This window comes from Pelodiscus sinensis, chromosome 16 (genome assembly GCF_049634645.1).
Source record: "Pelodiscus sinensis isolate JC-2024 chromosome 16, ASM4963464v1, whole genome shotgun sequence".
Lineage (NCBI taxonomy): Eukaryota > Metazoa > Chordata > Testudines > Trionychidae > Pelodiscus > Pelodiscus sinensis.
This window is the reverse complement of record NC_134726.1, coordinates 22,986,161-23,006,882: the sequence shown is the minus strand read 5'-3', so window position 1 is coordinate 23,006,882 and position 20,722 is coordinate 22,986,161. Positions and strand designations below refer to the sequence as shown.

At 43.2% G+C, this 20,722-nt stretch overlaps 1 protein-coding gene across 1 annotated transcript; it reads right to left on the bottom strand.

Annotated features, from left to right (window-relative positions):
- Positions 1-1,393: 1,393 nt before the first annotated feature.
- On the bottom strand, positions 1,394-20,672 carry KDELR2 (KDEL endoplasmic reticulum protein retention receptor 2). Its single transcript, XM_075899485.1, has 5 exons — positions 20,466-20,672; positions 8,027-8,127; positions 6,485-6,643; positions 3,219-3,471; positions 1,394-2,612 (listed from the first exon to the last, which is right to left on the bottom strand). Exons 1-5 carry the CDS (start codon positions 20,554-20,556, stop codon positions 2,578-2,580), a joined length of 639 nt encoding a protein of 212 aa, XP_075755600.1. The 5' UTR covers positions 20,557-20,672; the 3' UTR covers positions 1,394-2,577.
- Positions 20,673-20,722: the final 50 nt, after the last annotated feature.

The window sequence follows — 20,722 nt, the reverse complement described above, 5'->3', positions numbered from 1 at the left end:
TAATAATATATAAAATTACACACAAAAGTAATGTTAAAAGAACATTAAGGCTGCATATAAAAGTCAAGCATTCAAAAGTTAGGAATTGCCAGAATTAAGGGTGCCTGTGCAATCTTAATTTTGCCCCCTTGTGGACAAGGATTTAAGAGTATCTTTAATTACATAATCACAATATTTTTCCACAGGAACCCTGCCTCATTCAGGTACCAGAATGGAGCTCTCTGTGGATGAATCAAGGCCATGCAAGGAAGACACCTGTATGTGGAACCTGTACTTCATTTGTTGCAGAAGATGGAAGTTTGTAATGAATGAAGCAGAGGATTGCAAGGGAAAGGAGACCTTCATAAGGTCCTTTTAATGTAATTTTGTGTATCTTCAATAATATTCCATGCTCACCTCATCTAAAGCTGGATATGTATTAAAAAACAACCAGAATTCTTGTACAGACCTCAGGAGAGTGTCTTTCTACTTACATGTAAAATTTATGTTCAGTTTATGGGCTTAAACTGGCATCAAATCCAGTCCTACCTTCAATGAGGAAAAAATATCGTTCATCAAAAATGTGAGTAAGTGACCGTAGATTTGCCAAAGATATTGAAAATAAGTGAGATGGAAACATTAGGGAACAAATGGGGATTAGGGAATGATATAAAGATAGAGAGAAATGCACAAAATAAGCATTAATAAAAGGATGTGGGAAAATCAAGTCAGAAACTAGACAGATGGAGTGAGTACAGAAGTGCTTCTATTGTTTTTCAGCTACTAGACCAACTATCTCATTTACATTTGAAGCTAGGTGGAATAAGGGTGAAGGAAATAAAGGGTCACATATCAGATAAATACTATTTAACCAAATGCAGGTCAATAGTAATTATTATATACAAAATCTATCCAGGCACTTATTTGGCACTCATGAATATAGTATTTGAATACTTCACAATCATTACTGGATTTTAGCCTAATACCACCCTTGTAAAGGAGAAGGTATTGACATAATTGTACAGATGCAAAGTTAAGGCACAAAGTACATTAAGTAACTTACCCAAGTTCATTCACAAAATTTGAGGCAAGAAATGAATCCAGCTCTTTGAATCCCAAACTAATATTCAAAAACAGCAGACTGTCCATACACACTTTGTGTTGATCCACTCATCTTCTGTCACAATTCTCAATCTAATCTAGTGATGCAACAGATTTATTTCCACTTAAGATTATTTTCTAAAACATTCATACTAACAGATGTTTCTTTATTTAAAGATAATAGACCTATTTTCCCACAAGCACCAGTATGGCAACAATGAAATTAATTTAACAATCATCTGTTACTACAATTGTTCATCCAGATACAGGATGATACAAAACCATAATTTAAAAACAAAAGATACAATTTACACCATTTCATAAAATGTTTATTGAGGATGGTAACACAGGATAAATCATGCAACAGCTCAGTAAAAAAGGGAATCATTTAAAGAATATAAAGAACGGTAATTGGTGCTGCTGATTTTCAAAGAAGTTTATAAAAATCATACTAATTGTCCAAAAGTGACACATCATAAACCACTTGAAGCTGAACACGGACATTACTTGTAAAGTATTCATTAAAAAAGTGAAGACGTTTAAAATGATCACCTACAGATTACTGCAAATGACAACTCTCATGGGTTATTCATCCTTATAGCTGCAACAATACTACTACTAATGAAAGTAGGGCTCTATATCCAAAACAGTTCAACCATCTTTTCCTGAATAAAGAACACAATAGAAATGTTTATGCTAAACCACATAGCTGTGCACTTTTACCTCTCTAACCTGCATTGTTACTCTAACCTGCATTGTTTGGATTGCCTTTCAAGACAACAGGTCAAAGATACAGACGGCATGCACCCTAGTGGCCAAAAGAATGTCCCTAACATCCTTTAACAGCCTGTTTTTAAAAGAGAAGGAACCACAGAGAAAAAACTACCAAAACATGACTGCCAGCCTTATTGGCACGGACATGTTTTCATAGGGAGCTCCCTATCAGCATATGGCATAGCATACTGATCACAAGAACTTCACATCAAATACCAGTGGGTTCAGATTTAAGTTGACAGACATAATTCACCTTTGGGAAAAAATAAATATAGTGGAATGAGAACTGAAATGAAGGGGAAGAACAATGATTACCATCCATCAGTCAGCACATGAGTCTGTGCACTGAAATAAATCAGTAATTTGAAAGAATCCTGGAAAATTAAAAAAAAAATTGTATGTATTTCTAGCCATAAACAACCTCACAAAACCTCACTTTTGGAACTATTCAAATTGAAACTACACACTGAATTTATTAATACAGTATAAGTTTCTTTATGTAAAAAAATCTTTATACATAGTAATAAAAAAAGAGGCAAGATGCATCAAACAGAGATCCGCTGGTTGTTTTTCCTCTGTTCTTACAGAGCCACTGATGACTATCTGTGCTAAAAAGAGAGTTGTGTTTCTGACTTTGTCTCAAGCATCTTCACCTTTGCTTGTGATAAGGATTGTTCTGTCCAAGCATCTGGAAGGACAGATGCTGGTGACGATTTTTGGCACTTACGCTGGCAAACTGAGCTTCTTTCCTTTTAGTACTAAGGAGGAAAAAAGAGAAAAATTACTGAATACATAGATGTAAACATGGACAAATTGTTAAAGTTTGTGAAGGAATAAAATGTATCAGACAAAATAATCACTTCTTTGTACAGAATGCTTTATATGATCAGGTTCTCTAACTCATCTCCCTGCTATTAAATTTCCTGGGAAATTATTTGGAAAGAAGACTGTACCACTCTGCCTCAGTGTATGCAAAGGAATTCTTAAATTCTAGCATCATGAATTTTCCTGGGTCAGGGTAGGCCAACATCAATTAACCAATGTGGGGGGGGGGGGGGGGAGAGAAGAAAGAGGGGACGGTATTCCTTGTAAACTGTGTGCTTATGCAGCTGCTTGGGAGACATTCTAATGTCACCAAGTCAATTAGAGCACATGCAGCTAGGTTTGTGTTTCTACTGGTAGTGCTCATTCCCACATGCCTCAGTGCACATAAAACATCTATTCTGCACATGGATGGAAAAAATCTGCACTTGGACAGAAAAATTAACAAGTTTGTTAACTCAGTAAAAAAGTCAATTTAACCATGCCTGACACTACAGAGTTTTGCAATATAATGTGATGCTGCCAGTTACTGTACTACTTACCTTTTGTAACATACAAGTAGAAGAAGTCGCAGTAAAGAATGGTCTGGACCACACCAGCAACAACAGCTATGAGGTCAAAGAATCCTTCAAAATAGTAGCGCCAAATCCAATTTATTAGGTACAAGGCACGGTACAGACCCAAGAAGAAAAGATAGTGAGTAGTGATGGTCTCAGCTTCCCCCGTTTTACTGATCATAAAAAGCTGAGGGAGGATAGCAACTGATTCAAGATAAATGGAGAAGGTCCACAAGATCTGAAAGAAGAAAAGCAAGTACATTCAATACCACTAATTTTCCTATCTATCTCTGAGTAAGGAAGATGTTTGGTTTGACCTCAGTTTTTACTCCCCTAACAATTTTATAAGTGAATATAGTAATTTAACAGGTCCTCCTTTTCACAAATCCAGACAAAATTGAATCAGGACAAGTAGGAAAACTGCATTTACTTGTTCCCTCTGAAATGAGTCACAGCTACAGTTGGCTCTGTACAGCTCTGTAGACAAGAAAATCTCTGAATCAGCTATCTAATAAGCCTGCAACAGTAGTTTCCTGATTAAGTCAATGCTTCCTAATATGCACGTTTCAGTTAAAGATATGTGGCACCCTGAAATCCATTTAAGAAATCTGATTCTGTGAGATACTGAATGTCTCCAAATTGTTGAGGGCATTTTTCATCTCACTGGATCAGCTTTTAAACAAAGAATCTTATGCTAGTAATTTAAAAAAGTTCCTCCTATTTTCTTTCACTCCCACAAACCCCACTTCTCCATCACAATTAGAGCCTGATCCTGCACAAACTGAAGACAGTGGCAAAACTTCTACAGACTTTCCTTATTCCAGAGAAAGGCCCTAATTGTGGAAAAAAGTAAAAGAAAAAAATCTTTAGTTATTAGAAGAGAATTCTCTTCTATTTACCTTAACTGGGAAAGGAAACTATCAATCTACAAAAGCGTGCTCTCCAGAGAAAAAGATGACAAAGTTAAAATTCCATTTTATGCCTAAATGGAAAGAGCATCCAGTCTAAAGTTTTGCAACACCAATAGAAATAAAAATAATCAAGCATTTTAATACTAGCTGAAAGCCTGTGATTCAACAGGAAAAAAAAATATTTAAAAACAAAATGTTGCAATGAAGGACATCAAAACAACATTAAGACACTTTCCTTAATGAAGGAAACCCCATTGTCTAGAAAACTTCAGCTTCACTCCAATTAACACATATACAGGAAAGTATATTTTATACTACAGAAAAGCATTTATTTTTTGTATGAATTTACTGTATTTCTTGTGTGGCTACAATTCCTGTAAATATTCTAGAAGTTTGTAACACAATTCTGCAGAAATTTTGTAATTTTTTGGTTTCAACAGATGGCAACAAATACTCATTGCTGCCTGTCTAGTAAGCTTGAAAAAATGCCAGAAAACATAAGACAAACAACACTGCTAGGTTAATATCACAGTCGTGAGAATATTTCATTCTATTTGATAAAACAATGAAGTGACAATTTGAGCACTAAAACCAATCTTTAAAAGGACATAAACCAGGGGTCGGCAACCTTTTCAAACCAAAGAGCCAAACTACAGAACAAGTGGTCAACAAAGAGCCATATAAGAATGCCCATTTGCATGACAAAATATACATCTTAATATTATTGATAATCGACATAATGATTATCAATAGCAAAAATGAAACATTGTACTCACAAATTTTATTTAATGGGACTTCTGCTGCTGCATCTTTTCACACATTTCTTTGAAGTTTACATCATAACTGATCAAATCCAGCTTCATGCATGCATTCAGGCTGCCTCTTGTCAACCTTATGGCAAGGGGCTGAAGATGTGGGGGGTGCAGAAGTCTGGGCTAGAGTTTATGAGGGGCACAGGGCAGGGGATTTGGGTGTATGAGGACTTAGGGCACAAGGTTGGGGTGTGTGGGGGTGCAGAAGTGTTAAGGCAGGGGACTGGGAATGTGGGAGTATGAGGGGCTCAGGGCAGGGGGGTTCAGGTGAATGATCGGCTCAGGACTGGGAGGGGGGAGGGGGGACAGGGGTGTTATGACACTGCAGGCAGATGGGGGCTGGGCCCCAATTGGCAGCTTGCTGGCCAGCATTCATTTTTAAATAAAGTAAAATATTATGTCCAACACAAAAGGTTTCAACATTGTCTTTATTTATGGCAGGAGTGGGGAACCTTTTTTGGGTAGGGAGCCAATGACCTACAGAAAAATCAGTTGGGGACCACACAAATGAGAAGCAAAAAGAACCCTCTCAACAATGTGGCCCTCCCAAGTGAAACACCTCACTCCCTAGGTGCTCCAGCCCCATGGTGGAGGGGAGGAGCAAGAAGGACTGAGATTCAAACCAGATCTACTTTTCTGGGGTTCCAGGGTTAGTGGATTTTGTGGCCCCTCCCTAGACTCTGGAGTCAGGCCAAAAATGAGGGCTTAAGTACATGGGACAGGGCTGCCAGTGAATGGGATAGAGATGAGGGTGCAGGATCTGGGCAAGATGTCAGGTGTAGGAGGGGGTAAGGGAGCAAGATCTGGGTGGGAGGTGGAGTGTCTGGCCAGGGGACTGGCTGTCTGGCTAGGGGGCTGGGGCAGGGGCAGGCTGTCTGGGCAGGGGGATGGGGTGAGGGAGCACTTTCTTTCTTGCTGCGTCGCAGGCACTATGTAACACAGCCTCCCGCTGCTCCCTTGTGCCAGAAGGAAGCCTCCAGGAAGGATTTGCAGGGGAAGCCTCCAGGAAGTGTGTCCCGGGGGAAGGAAAAGGGCAGTGCATGGATCCATGCTTGTTCTCTGCACACTGGATCCAGTGGGGAGGTTTGGGGGCTCTCCCCCCCCTGCAGGAAGCTGGACCTGGCTTTCTAGTCTTGCAGGAGGCTGTAAGGCTATCGCACCAGCGCTGGCTCCCTGCTGTGGGAGAATCTGGGGAGGTTAAGCTGGGGCTCCAGAAGAGCCATATCTGGTTCCCTAGTGAGCCATAGGTTGCCGACCTCTGCCATAACTTGTATTCTTTACACAGACTCAGTTCTGGCTGAAGTCCCAAAGCATTTAAAGGTGTGTTGGGATGAAAGACCACCATTTCTATTATAGGATCTATTTTACAAATGTTTTTTTAGAAGCGTCTACGCTTTTCCCCAAAAAATATTTTTTCATACTGAAACAGTTGTAACCATTGAAAGCATATTTTAAATAAAATTACATCATCTTTACATTATTACAGAAAACCAACAAACTTAAAATACCAGAAATAACCTCAACCAACCTCTAGAGGGGAGAAGTCATGATTGACAAGAAATGAGAGTCCACCAACAGGAACCACCAGAAATTCCACTCGGAATGTATCATGGTTTCCATCGTAGGTAGCCTTAAATTTCATGTAGATCAGGTAGACAGTGGCATATGAGCAAGCAACGTAGATAAGCTAGTAAAACAAATAAAAAATACACATTACTGTTTACAAACCACAAGTAAATTGTCTACATGACACGGCAAAAGTGAATGATGTTTTACTCCTCTTGGTACAGTACTAATTCAAAAGCCATTGACTCTTAGTTCTATGTTTTTAATCTAAATTATACAAAAGTTATAACTTGCTAACTGTCAAAAGGTGCAAGATAATTTCTATTCTAACCGTCTTCATCTTTAGGTCTACATTTTCCCACACCTGACTCAGTGACCAAAGGAAGTTTCACAGATGTTTGGGTGGAGAGGACTGGGAGGAACCGTACATTTTCCTTCTTATAGAAAAATTGTGAAAGGGATCCAAAAAACTACCAAACACTTAAACTTAATTAATCCATTAATAGCATATGCTTTGGGATTTTTGAAAAACATGTAATTATGAATGGTGGAAAGTTAGTGCCAATCGAGACCTGGGGATAAGGGAGCATGTGAAGTCTCCTCTCCCACCAGGGGCGCACCACACCAGATAGAACCGCCGGTGGATCTCTCTAGTCATCGTGTACCCATAAAAGGGTGTGGGAAGGGAGCAAGGGACTTTGCACGCTCCCCCACTCCCAGGCCCTGATTGGCTTGGGGGCAGGAGGAGCACGCGAAATCTCCTCCCGCTGAAACGCCTAGAGAGAACCGCTAGCTTTTGTAAAACAGCAGTTGATTCTCTCTAAGCACTGGGAGGCAAAAACTTCATGATCTTCCCCATCCCCCGGCCAATCAGGCTACGTCTACACTGCTGCACTATTTCGGGATACCAAAGGTATCCCGAAATAGCTATTCCACATCTTTTGAGCGTGCCCATTATTTTGAAATATAATGGGCTTGCTATTCTGATGTCCCTGTAAATCTCATTCCACGAGGAATAAGGGACATTTCAGAATAGTGATTTATTTAAAAGTAAGTGCTGTATAGACAGCACAAAATTTTGAAATAAGCGAATTCTTCTACTCCCATGCTCACAAACTCTGAAGGTGCATCTACACTGCACCCAGAGCTTGAAATGAGCTGTGCAAATTACATAGCTTATTTCAGGTCAGTTTCGAAATGTCAAATTTCGAAATAAGCTATTTCGAAACTGACCTGAAATAAGCTATGTAATTTGCACAGCTCATTTCAAGCTCTGGGTGCAATGCAGATTCACCTCCAGGATTTGTAAGCATGGGAGTAGAAGAATTCTCCTGGCCCCACCCCTTCTGGGGCAGCCCGGGACCACTTCAGAAACTTATGAAGTGGCCCCCTTTTAAAAATGATTGCCCAGCCCTGCAGCAGACCATCACCTATCACAAAAAGTTTTGGGAATTGTGTATGCAAAAAAATGACTAACTTCTCTCACTTATGCAGTATACTATACCTTCATAGATGTGTTATATAATGAAATGAATGAAGTGAAGAGATCCAGGTAACGGGTAGTGAAGACCAGACCAAAGAGAAGCTGGCTTTTCCCAGAAATACCTAAAGCAATAAATGAAACAATTATTATATATAAAAAAAACCCACAATGTTTGCTGCTAAAGGTAGAGATGTAAATGGCAAAATGGTAGGAGAATATCCCTTAATTCCAAGTATATTGTCCTCATTATGGAGTCAGAGACCGATTTCTCATAACTAAGAGAAATACCAACATTGTCATGAGTGTTGGGAATGGGCCAACCCCATCCTGATTGTATCTGCCTACTTAGTACTGGTCCTTCACATAAGGTAACCTCCTTTTCACATGCTAGTATATTTATGTCTGCCTCCGTAATTTCCACTCCAGTGCATCTGATGAAGTGAGTATTTGCTCATGAAAGCTTATGCCAAATAAATCTGTTTTGTCTCTAAGGTGCCACAGGACTCCTCATTGTTTCTACAGATACAGATTAACATGGCTACCCCACTGATAAAAGTTATTAGAAGCCATTTATTGTGAACATGTACAGTTTTTAGATCATACTTTTGGAGGTAATGCCTTATGGTTGGTATCACCATTAGTGGTTTCTACTAGCAATGTTAGATAGTGTGTAATTGAATAGTCGTGTAACCTCATCAAATGTTAGTGGTTGCACAACTCTTCAATAGTCCCTGAAGGCGGAGCTGGCAGTCAGTGCGCTACCTGCCCCACTCCTGGGTAACTCCCTGTTACTACCTCTGTATCGGGGCAGCAAGAGGGGTGGCAGGTGGGAGTCAGTTCATGAGAGGAGCTAGTTTAAAAAAAGAGCTCCCATCTCTGATACAGAGGCAGCAGTGCAGATTGGCAGCAGCCCTGTCTGCAGGGAGCGTGGGCCTGCTGCTTTACAGCAGCCTCCCTTGCTTCCCCCCCGTGTTGTAGTGGGGGTACTTGCTGGGCTGTGGTGACCTCTGCTGTCTAGAGCAAAACCCAGCAGGGAAAACCTCACTATGCAAAGGTGACGCCAAACCTGTTGAACCAGACACCCCCCATGGAGAGGAACAAAGGAAGGTGGAATGCTGCCCTGGCTGGGGGGCAGGACTGGAAGAGTGTGGGTTAGTTGCTGTCTGGGAGCATGGAGGAGACAGCCTAGGGAAAGGGGCTGGAGTTTAGGGGCCCAGTCTCCCCCCATCTCAAGGAGGCCTGAGGCATCCTAGCCCAGCTCTGTGACCAGATTACATCTGTGCTGTGCTGTATACTGGAGAGGGAATAAACTTCCTCTATTCCACCGGATGGTGCAGTCTGTTTGTGCCATTTCGGGGTGCAGGAGACGGGGGATCCCCAACGCGCCATCACACCCCCCAACCTCTGCAAGGGCTGGGGTGGTTCCTGCCTGTCCCCCACCCCCACCTCTGTAGGAGGCAGCAAGAGTGGGGGCAGGCAGGTTCATAGAGCCAGCATACACAGAGAACTGACTTAAAAGCTGCCTCCCCACGTGTATCGGCTCCCATCTGCCCCCCTCATTCTCTGCACTGCTGCCTCTATATCGGAGGCAGCAGCGGAGAGGTAGGAGGAACAGGCAGATCCAGTGCTCATGGGGAGCTGGCTTAAAGCAGGCACCCCATGGGCATGGGCTCCCGCCTCCCCTGCGCAGATTGATGTAGTTGACAGGATTAATTGATAAACCCAGGCTTATTGGTTAATTGTGTAGTCGCCTACATGTTGACATTCCTAGTTTCTACATAGCATAGCTCAGTTATATTTGTAAGAATTAGCTTTGTATTGTAATCAGTGTTGTCCCAGGCCCCTATATATTAGCTACATGCTGGACAGCTCCAAAGATGCAAGGATAGAGCATGTACAGATGAGATATTGCATATTCCAGGGATAAGAGGAGCACAAAATCATCAGTTTCTTGGTGACTTGAAAGGAATTAAAGCTATTTTAACAGTAAATATGACAATCTAATCTTATAGTTCAATTGCTCCATATGATTAGTCAAATACATTTAATATAGAATAGCCAAAAAGCATGATTAATATACACAGTAACTTTTACAAAAGGACTTGCGGCACAGGAGCCTAAATCTTATTTTAAGAATTACTTTGAAATGGGATTTAGGCTTCTAAAGCCAACCCTGAAAAGATCTTACATTTGCTTAACGTCAATTGCTCCACTGATGTCAGTGAGTCTTAGGTACTCTTGAAAATGTTACTTCTTGTATCCTTGCCCAATAATACCCTTCTGATCTGATTTCTGATACCACCTGCACTACAATTCTTATACCATATGATTATCCTCATTCCTGAGGGTATGTCTACACTACAAAGTTAATTCGAACTAACAGCCGTTCGTTCGAATTAACTTTCATAGGCGCTACACAGGCAAACCGCTAGTTCGAACTTAATTCGAACTAGCGGAGCGCTTAATTCGAACTAGGTAAACCTCATTCTACAAGGACTAATGCCTAGTTCGAATTAAGTAGTTCGAATTAAGGGCTGTGTAGCCACTTAATTAGAACTAGTGGGAGGCTATCCCGCCCCAGCTTGCCCTGGTGGCCACTCTGGGCACCACCAGGGAAACTTGTCTGCCCCCCTCCCGGCCCCGGAGCCCTTAAAGGGTCACGGTCTGGCTACGGTGCCCGTGCCAGGTGCAAGCCTGCCAGCACCCAGCCAGCAGACCCTGCACCTGGCACGGCACGAGCCAGCCACCCGCTGCCACCCAGCCCTCCGCCTCTTCCCAGGACCAGGCTGGCGGCTCCCAGGAGCCTACCCGGGGCTGCAAGAGGCGGGCGTCCGCCTGGTCTAGTGCGGAGATCGTGGACCTCATCGAGGTTTGGGGGGAAGCCTCCAACGTCCACAACCTCCGCACTAGGCACAGGAAAGTGGCCGTCTAGGGCAGGATAGCTGCCAGCCTGGCCACCCAGGAGCAGGTTTGCATGAAAATCAAGGTGGTCCAGTGAGACCCCCGACCCTGAGCTTAGAACATAAGAATGGCCGTACTGGGTCAGACCAAAGGTCCATCTAGCCCAGTAGCCTGTCTGCCGACAGTGGCCAACACTAGGTACCCTGGAGAGGATGGACCGAAGACAATGACCAAGCCATTTGTCTCGTGCCATCCATCTCCAGCCTTCCACAAACAGAGGCCAGGCACACCATTTCTACCTGCTGGCTAATACCACTCCATGGACCCAACCTCCGTGACTTTATCTAACTTCTCTTTAAACTCTGTTCTAGTTCTAGCCTTCACAGCCTCCTGCAGCAAGGAGTTCCACAGGTTTACTATTTGCTTTGTGAAGAAGAACTTTCTGTTATTAGTTTGAAGCTTGCTACCCAGTCATTTCATTTGGTGTCCTCTAGTCCTCCTATTATGGGAACTAATGAAGAACTTTTCTTTATGCACCCTCTCCACAACACTCATGCTTTTATAGACCTCTATCATATCCCCCCCTCAGTCTCCTCTTTTCTAAGCTGAAAAGTCCCAGTCTCTTTAGCCTCTCTTCATATGGGACCTGTTCCAAACCCCTGATCACTTTAGTTGCCCTTTTCTGAATCTTTTCCAAGGCCAAAATATCTTTTCTGGGGTGAGGAGATCACATCTGTACACTATACTGAAGATATGGCGTACCATAGTTTGATACTTCCCCTCCTCCTCCTTCCCCTGGCTTCCCCCTTCTAGCTCCCTCCTCCCAGGTTTTCTCCTCCCCTCTGCAACCCTCTCTCTTCCCCTCTCTCACCTACTTTTCCCAGTCTCCCCGAGTTTTGTTCAATAAAGAGAGTTTCTATTTTTGAACACACGTGTCCTTTAATTTGTACATCAGGAAGGGGGGCTAGGGAGGGATAAGTGGAAGGAGGTGAGGGAGGAATGGGGTACGAGCCCCCGATGGGGAGGACTGAGGTGGCTCTGCGGGCTCCTTGGGGTAGAAGCTCTCCTGCAGCCCCCCGATTGATACCCCCCCCATGGCAGCCTGCGGCAAGTGCAGTCGGGCTGGTGGCCGAGTGCTGTGATGTGCCGAGTGTGGGCATTCAGGGCACTCCAAGCCAGGACTGCTTTGCTGTCCCTCATCGAGTTAGGCAAGCGAGCGGGGAACCCCTGAGAACTGTCTGTCAGGGGTGGGGGTCGGGTCCCTTTAAGCACAGCCCTCGGCTAGCCTGAGACAGCAGCTCCAAGCTCTAAGTCCTCATCTGATGCCCTGCCGGCACTGCTTCCGGCCATCCTTAACCTCGGTTCAGGGTCCACTCAATGTGGACATGATAGTTCGAATTAGCAAAATGCTAATTCAAACTAGTTTTTAGGTCTAGATGCACTAGTTCGAATTAGCTTAGTTTGAATTAACTAATTAGAATTAAGTTAGTTCAAATTAGTGCTGTAGTGTAGACAAACCCTAACTGTTTTGCGTGAAAGCAGTTTACTCAATATTTTAGTTGAACAGAATCAATCTGTTCAAAGGCTCAAAAATAGAGGATAAAAAATACCTAGCATTTATAAATTTGCCCTTTTTTAAGGCTTGTTATAAAACTTAAAACCTGGCACTGCACATCTTTAATCCTCTTTAAGTTCATTAAACTATTCCTACTAATGCTTTAGAATCAAGCCTTTAAATAATGCAGGTTGGACCTCCCTGGTCCAGCTCCTGAGGGACCCCTACTGGCCTCCCAAGACTCTGCCCTTCCCTCCTACTGGCTCCACTCCAGCCCTGATGCTATAGGGATTGGGGCTTATCTCTGGCCCACTTCTACCAGCGGGCTGGGGATCTTCAGGGATGGAGCTCCCCAGTCCTGGTTCTGTCCCCAGCCCATGGCCCTGCTTCTGTTCCACCTGGCTGGGGCTTCTCAAGGACAGGGCTCCACACCTGCCCCGCTTTTGTCCCGCTTGGCTGGGGCTTTCCAGAGACTGGGCTCTGTGGCTGCCCCGCTGGGTCGGAGCTCAGTGGCTGTCCAGCTGCTGCTGAGCCCAGCTGGGGCTTCTCAGGACGGAGCTCACCAGTCCCAATGGTGGGGCTCTCCCATTGCTGGGCTCCCGACTGGCTCGCACTCCTGGGTGGTGGGGCTCTCTGGTTCAGCAACATCCGTGATCCTGCCAGACCATGGATGTTGCTGGACCAGAAAGTCCCGGATTTGGGAGGTTCAACCTGTACAGAGAAAGTTCAGCCATGATGCTCTCCATGCAGAGAACGAAATGCTTTGAGTACAGTTTTCTACAAATAAAACAACCTAAATAGACAAGCACAATATAGTTTTTGTTTACATCTCTTCTAAGTTGAAATTTTCCAATTTAGTTTCCAAAAAAATAAATTTGACGTGCACCCTGAGATAAAGCCATATTTTGAACTGCAAGTGAAAAATACCACTTCAGCAGTATGTTGTGAATGGCCCCACAAATCAAAATAAAGTCTGGTTGCCAGCTCCTCGCTCTATTATTTACACTCCAGTAAGTATAACTGCCTCAGGACCATTGAAGTCAATGGGAATCTGCCAGGGCACAGCAGTCCATACACACGGGTCACAAAACAAGATTTGGGCTACAGCATGTAACTATGCCAACAATTAAGCATACTGTTTCCTACCAGTTATAATGAATGCATATAGCCAGAGATATCATAAATATACAAGATTAGTGATATATAGTTGTGTCTACATATGTTAATGTATTTTGTTCTGAGTTTTAGTACACTTTGTAAATGATGCAAAGAAAATTAAAAAATGGCCCCGATGAGTGTTTCCCCCTCCCCCCGATAAACAGGTTATTGAAATCCTTAAATGAAAATGATTGATATTGAATACAGAACATTTTTCAAAGATATAGGGAGCCTGAAATCATCATAAAAATCAAACCTAAACCATAGAATTAGTTAAATAACCAGGACAGAGTTTAAAAATTTCAGCAGAAATTTACTCACGCAAAGATGCAAGTCAGTGCTGGGGAAGAATTATCCCATTGGCAGATCTGGGAACAATGCACGCAGGAGTGATCTAGACCAGGGCTTCTCAACATGCAGCCCGTGGGCCATTTGTTTGCGGCCCGCGGTGTGGTTTGGATTTACACAGAGCTCAACACGCAGCCCATGAGTGGGAGCCAAAACAAAAAAGTAGTCAATATAATAGTCTTCTGTTGATATGTGTTTTAGTAGTTAAATTCCTGGATTATCATTGCTCATTAAAAGTGCCGTCATATGGGAGGAAATCAGGTATATATTGCATTTTATTTTATTGTATTTTATTAATTTCAGCAGAACTGACTTAAATGGGGCCTGCATGTTGTGTAGTCTTGCCTTAATCTTTGTATTCAAGCCCGTCAGTGTGAAAGAAGCTATTTGCATATATATTTGCATGAATATGCAACCACACTTAAGTTGCAGCCCTCTGCATGTGCTGAGAATATCGTTGTGGCCCCCGGGGCTTCCAAGGTTGAGTAGCCCTGGTGTAGACTATTCCAAGCTGTTAGGTAAAATATTTAGATTCTCCCTAAGACGCTCTCTAAACCCTTAGGCTAGCAGGTGTCTGACAAAATAAAATTTCAGCACACCTAGATCCTCCAGCTGCTCAAATGAACAAAGAACTTTCTGTCTCTCTTCCTGCTTCAGAAGCTCCTGGCTACTATGACAGATGCAAGAATCCACTATTCAATCCCACTCCATCCAATTATTTTTCTCCTACTCCATGAATCATTCCTATTCTGGCGTCTACTCCTTATCTTTGCCAAGAAGCAATTGCATTACATTGACAAGACCTTGAGAGCCCAACTGCTTCCCACAATCAAGGAGGATAGCAACAGTTGATACTAACTACAGTTTGGTCAGTTTCACAGTGCAACTGTTGCTGAGGCAAAGCAAGGAGAAGCATAGAGCCACTGAAACTGCCTTCTTAGGGATGTAGGAAGAAAACACTTTATCTGACCCTTTCAAACATGAACCAAATGTCACAATCATGTGGGCTAGTAATTTAAGTTTTATTTAAAAAAAATAAAAGAAAAATTAAGTTCTGCAGAAATGTATGGCTTAAACTCCCACCACCTTTAGTCATTAGCCACAGCTAAATGGAGTTCTCAAGTCCTGAAAATGGGCATTTAGAATATTTTGATTTAAAAAATAAATCCAATTATTTGGTTCCTAAGTCCAGCCCAGGATACCTAGCATTGGGCACACGCACCAAGAAACCTACTGTAGGGTGAATCTCTTGTAAAAAGTCAAGATTTTCAACAAACGAGCCAATCACCCCCAAAATACCCCCTCAAAACTGTTACAGTTTTTAACTTAAAAAAAGTCTTTCTACAATGGCTTTTTTTTTTTTTTTTTTGAAGAAAATATGGACTTGTCTTTCCCATGCAAGTTGGCTACAGACTATAGTAAGGCTCAGCGATGAGTGTGAAGCCATTGACATGGTGTAGCGTGCTGGTCCCATGGAAGGTATTGATTCCAGGACCTATGAAAAAAGGTCAATTTTATATTAAATATGTGCATCATGCTCCTCTGATCCTGCTCATTTAGGGTATTCATCATGTAGTTGGATAGCCTTGTAACTGCAGATTACCTATAAGACTTGGCAAGGATATTGCAGAAGAGCAAATAAATTTGATTCTGTAATTTGCACAGCAAACAATCTAACGATCAATAGATTACAGAAAATCTGCACATGACTGTTCTTCTCCTGGAGAAATTCTGTGCCTTTTTTTTTAAATCTACAAAATCCTGCATGTTTTATCAGTCAAAAACAACAAAATATAACCACGTCATCTTCAATTATTTTAACCATTTATTTTAAAATACTTGTCAGCAAGTATGCCTGTAACAGCACAGACAGAAAAAAAATCAAGTTTTTTTTTAAAACAAAGATTCGTTACTAGACATTAACACAGAACTTGAAGTAATTCATTTAAACTGATAATACAGAAATGTATTTCCCACATCCCTCAGAAGTACTGCAAAGGCTTGGGGGAGTCAAGGGTAACTGGAGCTGAGGGAGAGAACCTGGGAGGAAAGTTAGAGAGTTGTTGGGTGCAGGGGGGAGAAGTATGGAACACTTATTGTGGGAGGTTGTTAGGGAGTTGGGGAACATCTTCCATTTAGACATTGGCTGACCCCAAGCCCTCCCATTCAGTCATGCACATCTGCCTCAGTGCCCATGTGCCCCTTTCCCTGTTCCCATGTGGCCCTGCAAACAACCTCCTTTTCAATATTGTCATCCCACTAGCTCGTTAGCCTCCACCCCAGTCTGTCCCCCACCACTAGCCTACCAAACCCCAGACTGTGATCCCTCAGCAGCCCTATGTGCTGCACTTTGTCTGTCCCCCGCCTCCTCATCTGTCCTTATTATGAGGAATACAGCCTGTTCCCCCACCCTCTCTTCTGGTGCCACAGCAATCCCTGATAGGCAAAAAGTGAAACAGCAGTGCCTCTTCAACAAAATCTATATTCTGCAGAGGAAAAAAAATCTGCAGCGGACATGAATTCTGCACATGCACAGAGGTGCAGAATTCCCTCAGGCGTACAGTTCATGGAAGCACACGATTTAGCTTCCCCCTTGCGGCCTCAATCCCCATTTTCTCTCCTTCACTTACAATGAAGTGGCTCAGAATAGAGGTACATAATCTGTGTCTCCCTCATTTCCAGCTGTTTTTTTGAGGCCTCAAAGGACTTCTTGGAACACAGATTACAGAAGCAAATGAAAAAGAGGAAGCAGCACTATGACTTGCCAGCTCTCCATGGACTAGAAACTACAATTTGGGTATCACTCATTTCAGGGCTTTTATTTTTTAATTATTTCTAATCTTCTCCTTACTTTAGGAGCATATAGTTAAACCACCTGTCAGTTTGCTCACTCCCTTTCTTAAAGTATGAGAAAATGATAGGCCATACGCATGTTTGGTATTAAGTTACAAAACACTCTAATAAACAAGCTTTGTAAGTGATAGTATAAAGCCCTCAAGATGACAGTTGGGTATTCATCAGTGACAGTTGAAGTATTATCCATTACTATTATAATGGGTAATGCACCTCTGAAGCAGCTTTACAGACAAATTTGTATAAATTCATGTTTACAGAATTAGTAGACTATCACAAACACTGACAGGGAAAACTCCCATGGGGAGGGGAGGGGGGAAATCACATAATTGTTGAAATGGAGGGCTAGAAAAGGCCTTGAGAAGTCACCATATTACACTCCCTGTGCTCAGGCAGGAGCAAACAGAATTAAACCATACCTGACTGGTGTTTGTCTACCCTTTTTAAAAAAATTGCCAACAATGAGGATTCCACAACTTCCCTTGGAAGCCTTTTCCAAGGTTTAACATCTTACAGTTCAAAAGTTTCTCCTAATATGTAACCTACATCTCCTTTGCTGCAGATTAAGCCCATTATTTCTTGTCTGACTTTCAGCAGACATGGAGAACAACTGATCATCATCTTCTTTATAATGGCTCTGAACGTATTCAGATTATCATCAAGTCCCCTACACTCCTGCCTTCTTTTCTCAAGACTCAAGTAGACAATTTCCTTATAGAAGGACATTCTATGTGTGGGAAAAATCTGAGGTCTGTATAACATTGGCTATGCCAATTCTTGGTGCTAGAAAAAGCAGCATGCAGGGGAAAGGTTAGAAAGCTGTAACTTTTAGGAGGTAAAGGTTTATTTGTTTAAAAACAATCTACTATCTCTGGAGAAAATGCCATTGAGCAAATCTGGGGGAAGTGAGAAGGGACTATAATCTATTTTGTATGCTTGCTGAGAAAACAAGTGCCCCTGTACTTCATAAGAAATCTGGTGGAGCAGGGAATTGAACCTGGAACACCTGAATCTCAGGCTAGTAGCTTAACAATTCAGGTAATAGAAAATACAACCTTTCAACGTAGATTCCAATAGTGCCCTTCCTCCATAGTACATGTGCCTAGTTTGAAAATACCTTTCTCCACATTTTTTTTCTTGACGTGGGGCTCAGTAGTCCAAAACTCTTATTTGTATGACTCAATTCATGAAGGATTTTTAAAATTAGGATCTTTGATTGTAAGATCCTACAAGGATTGAGCTTTTAAGTGACGTTAACCAGTAAGACTCTTTATAATTAGTTCAGAACTGCCATTATATCTACATCCTAGGTTCACTGATGGATGTCCTAATAAAATGTGTTAGAAAATAAGTTACTTATGTATCATGACAAATGTTGTAACTCAAAACTGGTAATTTTAAAAACCAGTTTCCCCAAACTACCAAATGATGGGACACTGACACAAGTCTTTCCATATTCTTCATCCTTCTGCATCTAGCATAATTGTTCATAATTAGGCTAAAAATACTAGACAAACAACACAGAGCATTAGAATTTGTAATGTGAATATGGCTTACAGATACTTCACAGCATACTATTTGTACCTACAGTCCATTTTATTTCCCCATCCTCAGTCCTTCTGGAGCTTTTAATTTACAATAACTCTCCTCTTGTACTTTGTAAGACAAAGACCTTAGCCATTCTTGCTTCACTATAAAATTAATACCCAATCAATGCTTCGTGCCAATAAGTGACAATAAAGACTAGTTACAGAAATACCTGCTCCCACCAAGAGTCAAAGAAGCTCCGGTTGAAGGACAGGCTGTAGGAGAACTGGTATTGCGGACAGCTGAAGGGGGGCAGATTATTTAATACATATATATGGAGTACCTAGACTGAATTACAGGAGAAGCAGTATTTCTAGCTTTCTGGAACAAATTGCAATGGTAGAAAACTGCTTCCAAAGATATTTCCAGATAGCTCTACTGTTCATCGAGTATAATAGTAGAAGTCCCATCACTTTTCTGTATGGATACAGATTCCATTGTGATCATTTAGCATGAACCTCCTGTATAACAGGCTATATAATACAGAATGTCCCTAAAATGACTCAGAGCATATCTATGAGCATCAAATCTTGAATGAAAAACTTCAAGTAAGGGAAAATCCAGCACAACCCTTAATAATTTTTAGACCTCTATGCACTGGGGTTCCCCTGCTTAAACACAGGTCCAGGGAGTCCCAACTCTGTAGCAGCAGAGGGTTAAGACTATGACTAGACAGAGCACTGACAAACGTACAATAGGAATCAAGCCTTTTCCAGATGTAGCGACAGTGACGCTACATATCTAAATTATAGACACATGAGAACATTAATCCTGGAAAAGCTGACACTTTACAGTCAGAATTCAACAGCATCCCCTCTTCCTAGCAGTTCAATCCACCACACCTTCAGTTAGCTGCCACGTCAGACTAGGCCAGGAATCCTAATTGAGAGCCTATTCTCAAACCCGGATTCAGTCATTCACTTCCAATTTTCTACTGCGGTTGGCAATATAAAAGAGACACCCTCCAAATCCCCGAATCTAGCAGGTTGGCAATGTACCGCCTTTTGAAAAAAGAACTGTGAGTGCAAGTCAGTGTGACTAGATCTAAAATAGGAAGACAGCAAGAGAAACTTCAGGGTTTGCAAATGCAATGACAGTTATTCCAAACAGCTGCACGAAAAACCTTTCGTTTGCAAATCAGATCCCAGTTTAAAGAAAGAAAGAATACAGAGAGGAAACTTTAGGCTGTACGTGGCTAGAGAATGAACAAAGCTAACTTAAAATTAAGAAACTAATCTTATTTCTACATCTCTGCTGTAGTTGTGCGAAGTAAGACTTGCCTGCCTTTCAGGAGACTCACTCCTTCCTTCCTCCAAACCAGCTTCCCATTCATTCGCTTTCCAGTAGGCAGTTACATAAGGAATGGGGGGGGGGGGGGGGGGGGGAAGAGAAATACTAGTGCTTTTTGCAGCGCATCAGGGACTTAAGCAAGAATTTAAGCAACTGCTTAAAACCACTAAAACTTTAACACGGTCAGAGATGCACAAGGGGAGGCAATAGAAAAGCATCGCATTTATTCAGAGTTAGCTCAGTGCTAGGGTGTTTTTCAGAGGAGGAAGGGCGAGAGCCTCTCCCCAAGCTTCCCACATTTGGGAAGGGGAAGTCTTCATGTTATCTACACGCGGGACAGCTCTTCACCTCCTCCCCCCTGGTGCTGGGAATTTTGTGAGCCCCCCCGGAAGCCCTGTCTGTCTCCCAAACTCCCGCAGCGGGAGCAGCCAGATACACCCCCACAAACCCTTCTCTTGCAACCCCAGCAAAAGCGCCGCGGGGAGGGGGCGAAGGAAGCCCCCTCGCTGCCCCTTCCCCTGGCCAGTGAGGCATCTCCGGGGCCGGGGGGCCCCACACGCGGGGGGAGAGGGCAGAGCCCCCTGAGGAAAAGCGGGTCCCCCCCCCCCAGAGGCGGCTGAGAAGAGCCGCGAGCTCGGTTCACTCCCCGCGCCGGGCCAGTCGCCCTCGTCCCCTGCCGGAGGATCGGGCCCCGCTCCCCCGCGTAGGGTCGGTCCGGTCCCCCAGGGCGCACCGGGCCCCGCTCCCCCGGCCCTCCCGGGCACGCACCGGCGCAGGAGCGGGTCTTCCAGATCTTGAGCAGCAGGATGATGATGGCCGCCAGGTGGGACAGGTCCCCGGTGAGGCGGAAGATGTTCATGGCGGAGGCAGCGGAACCCGGAGCCGGGGACTGAAGATGGCGAGAGCTCAGCGGGCACCGAGCGACGTGGCCCGGGGACGTGGCCAGACAGCCCGCACGCCCAAAGCACCCTGGGAAACCGGAGCGGGCGGCCCCGCCCCTCGCCGCAAGGGACACGCCCCCTTCT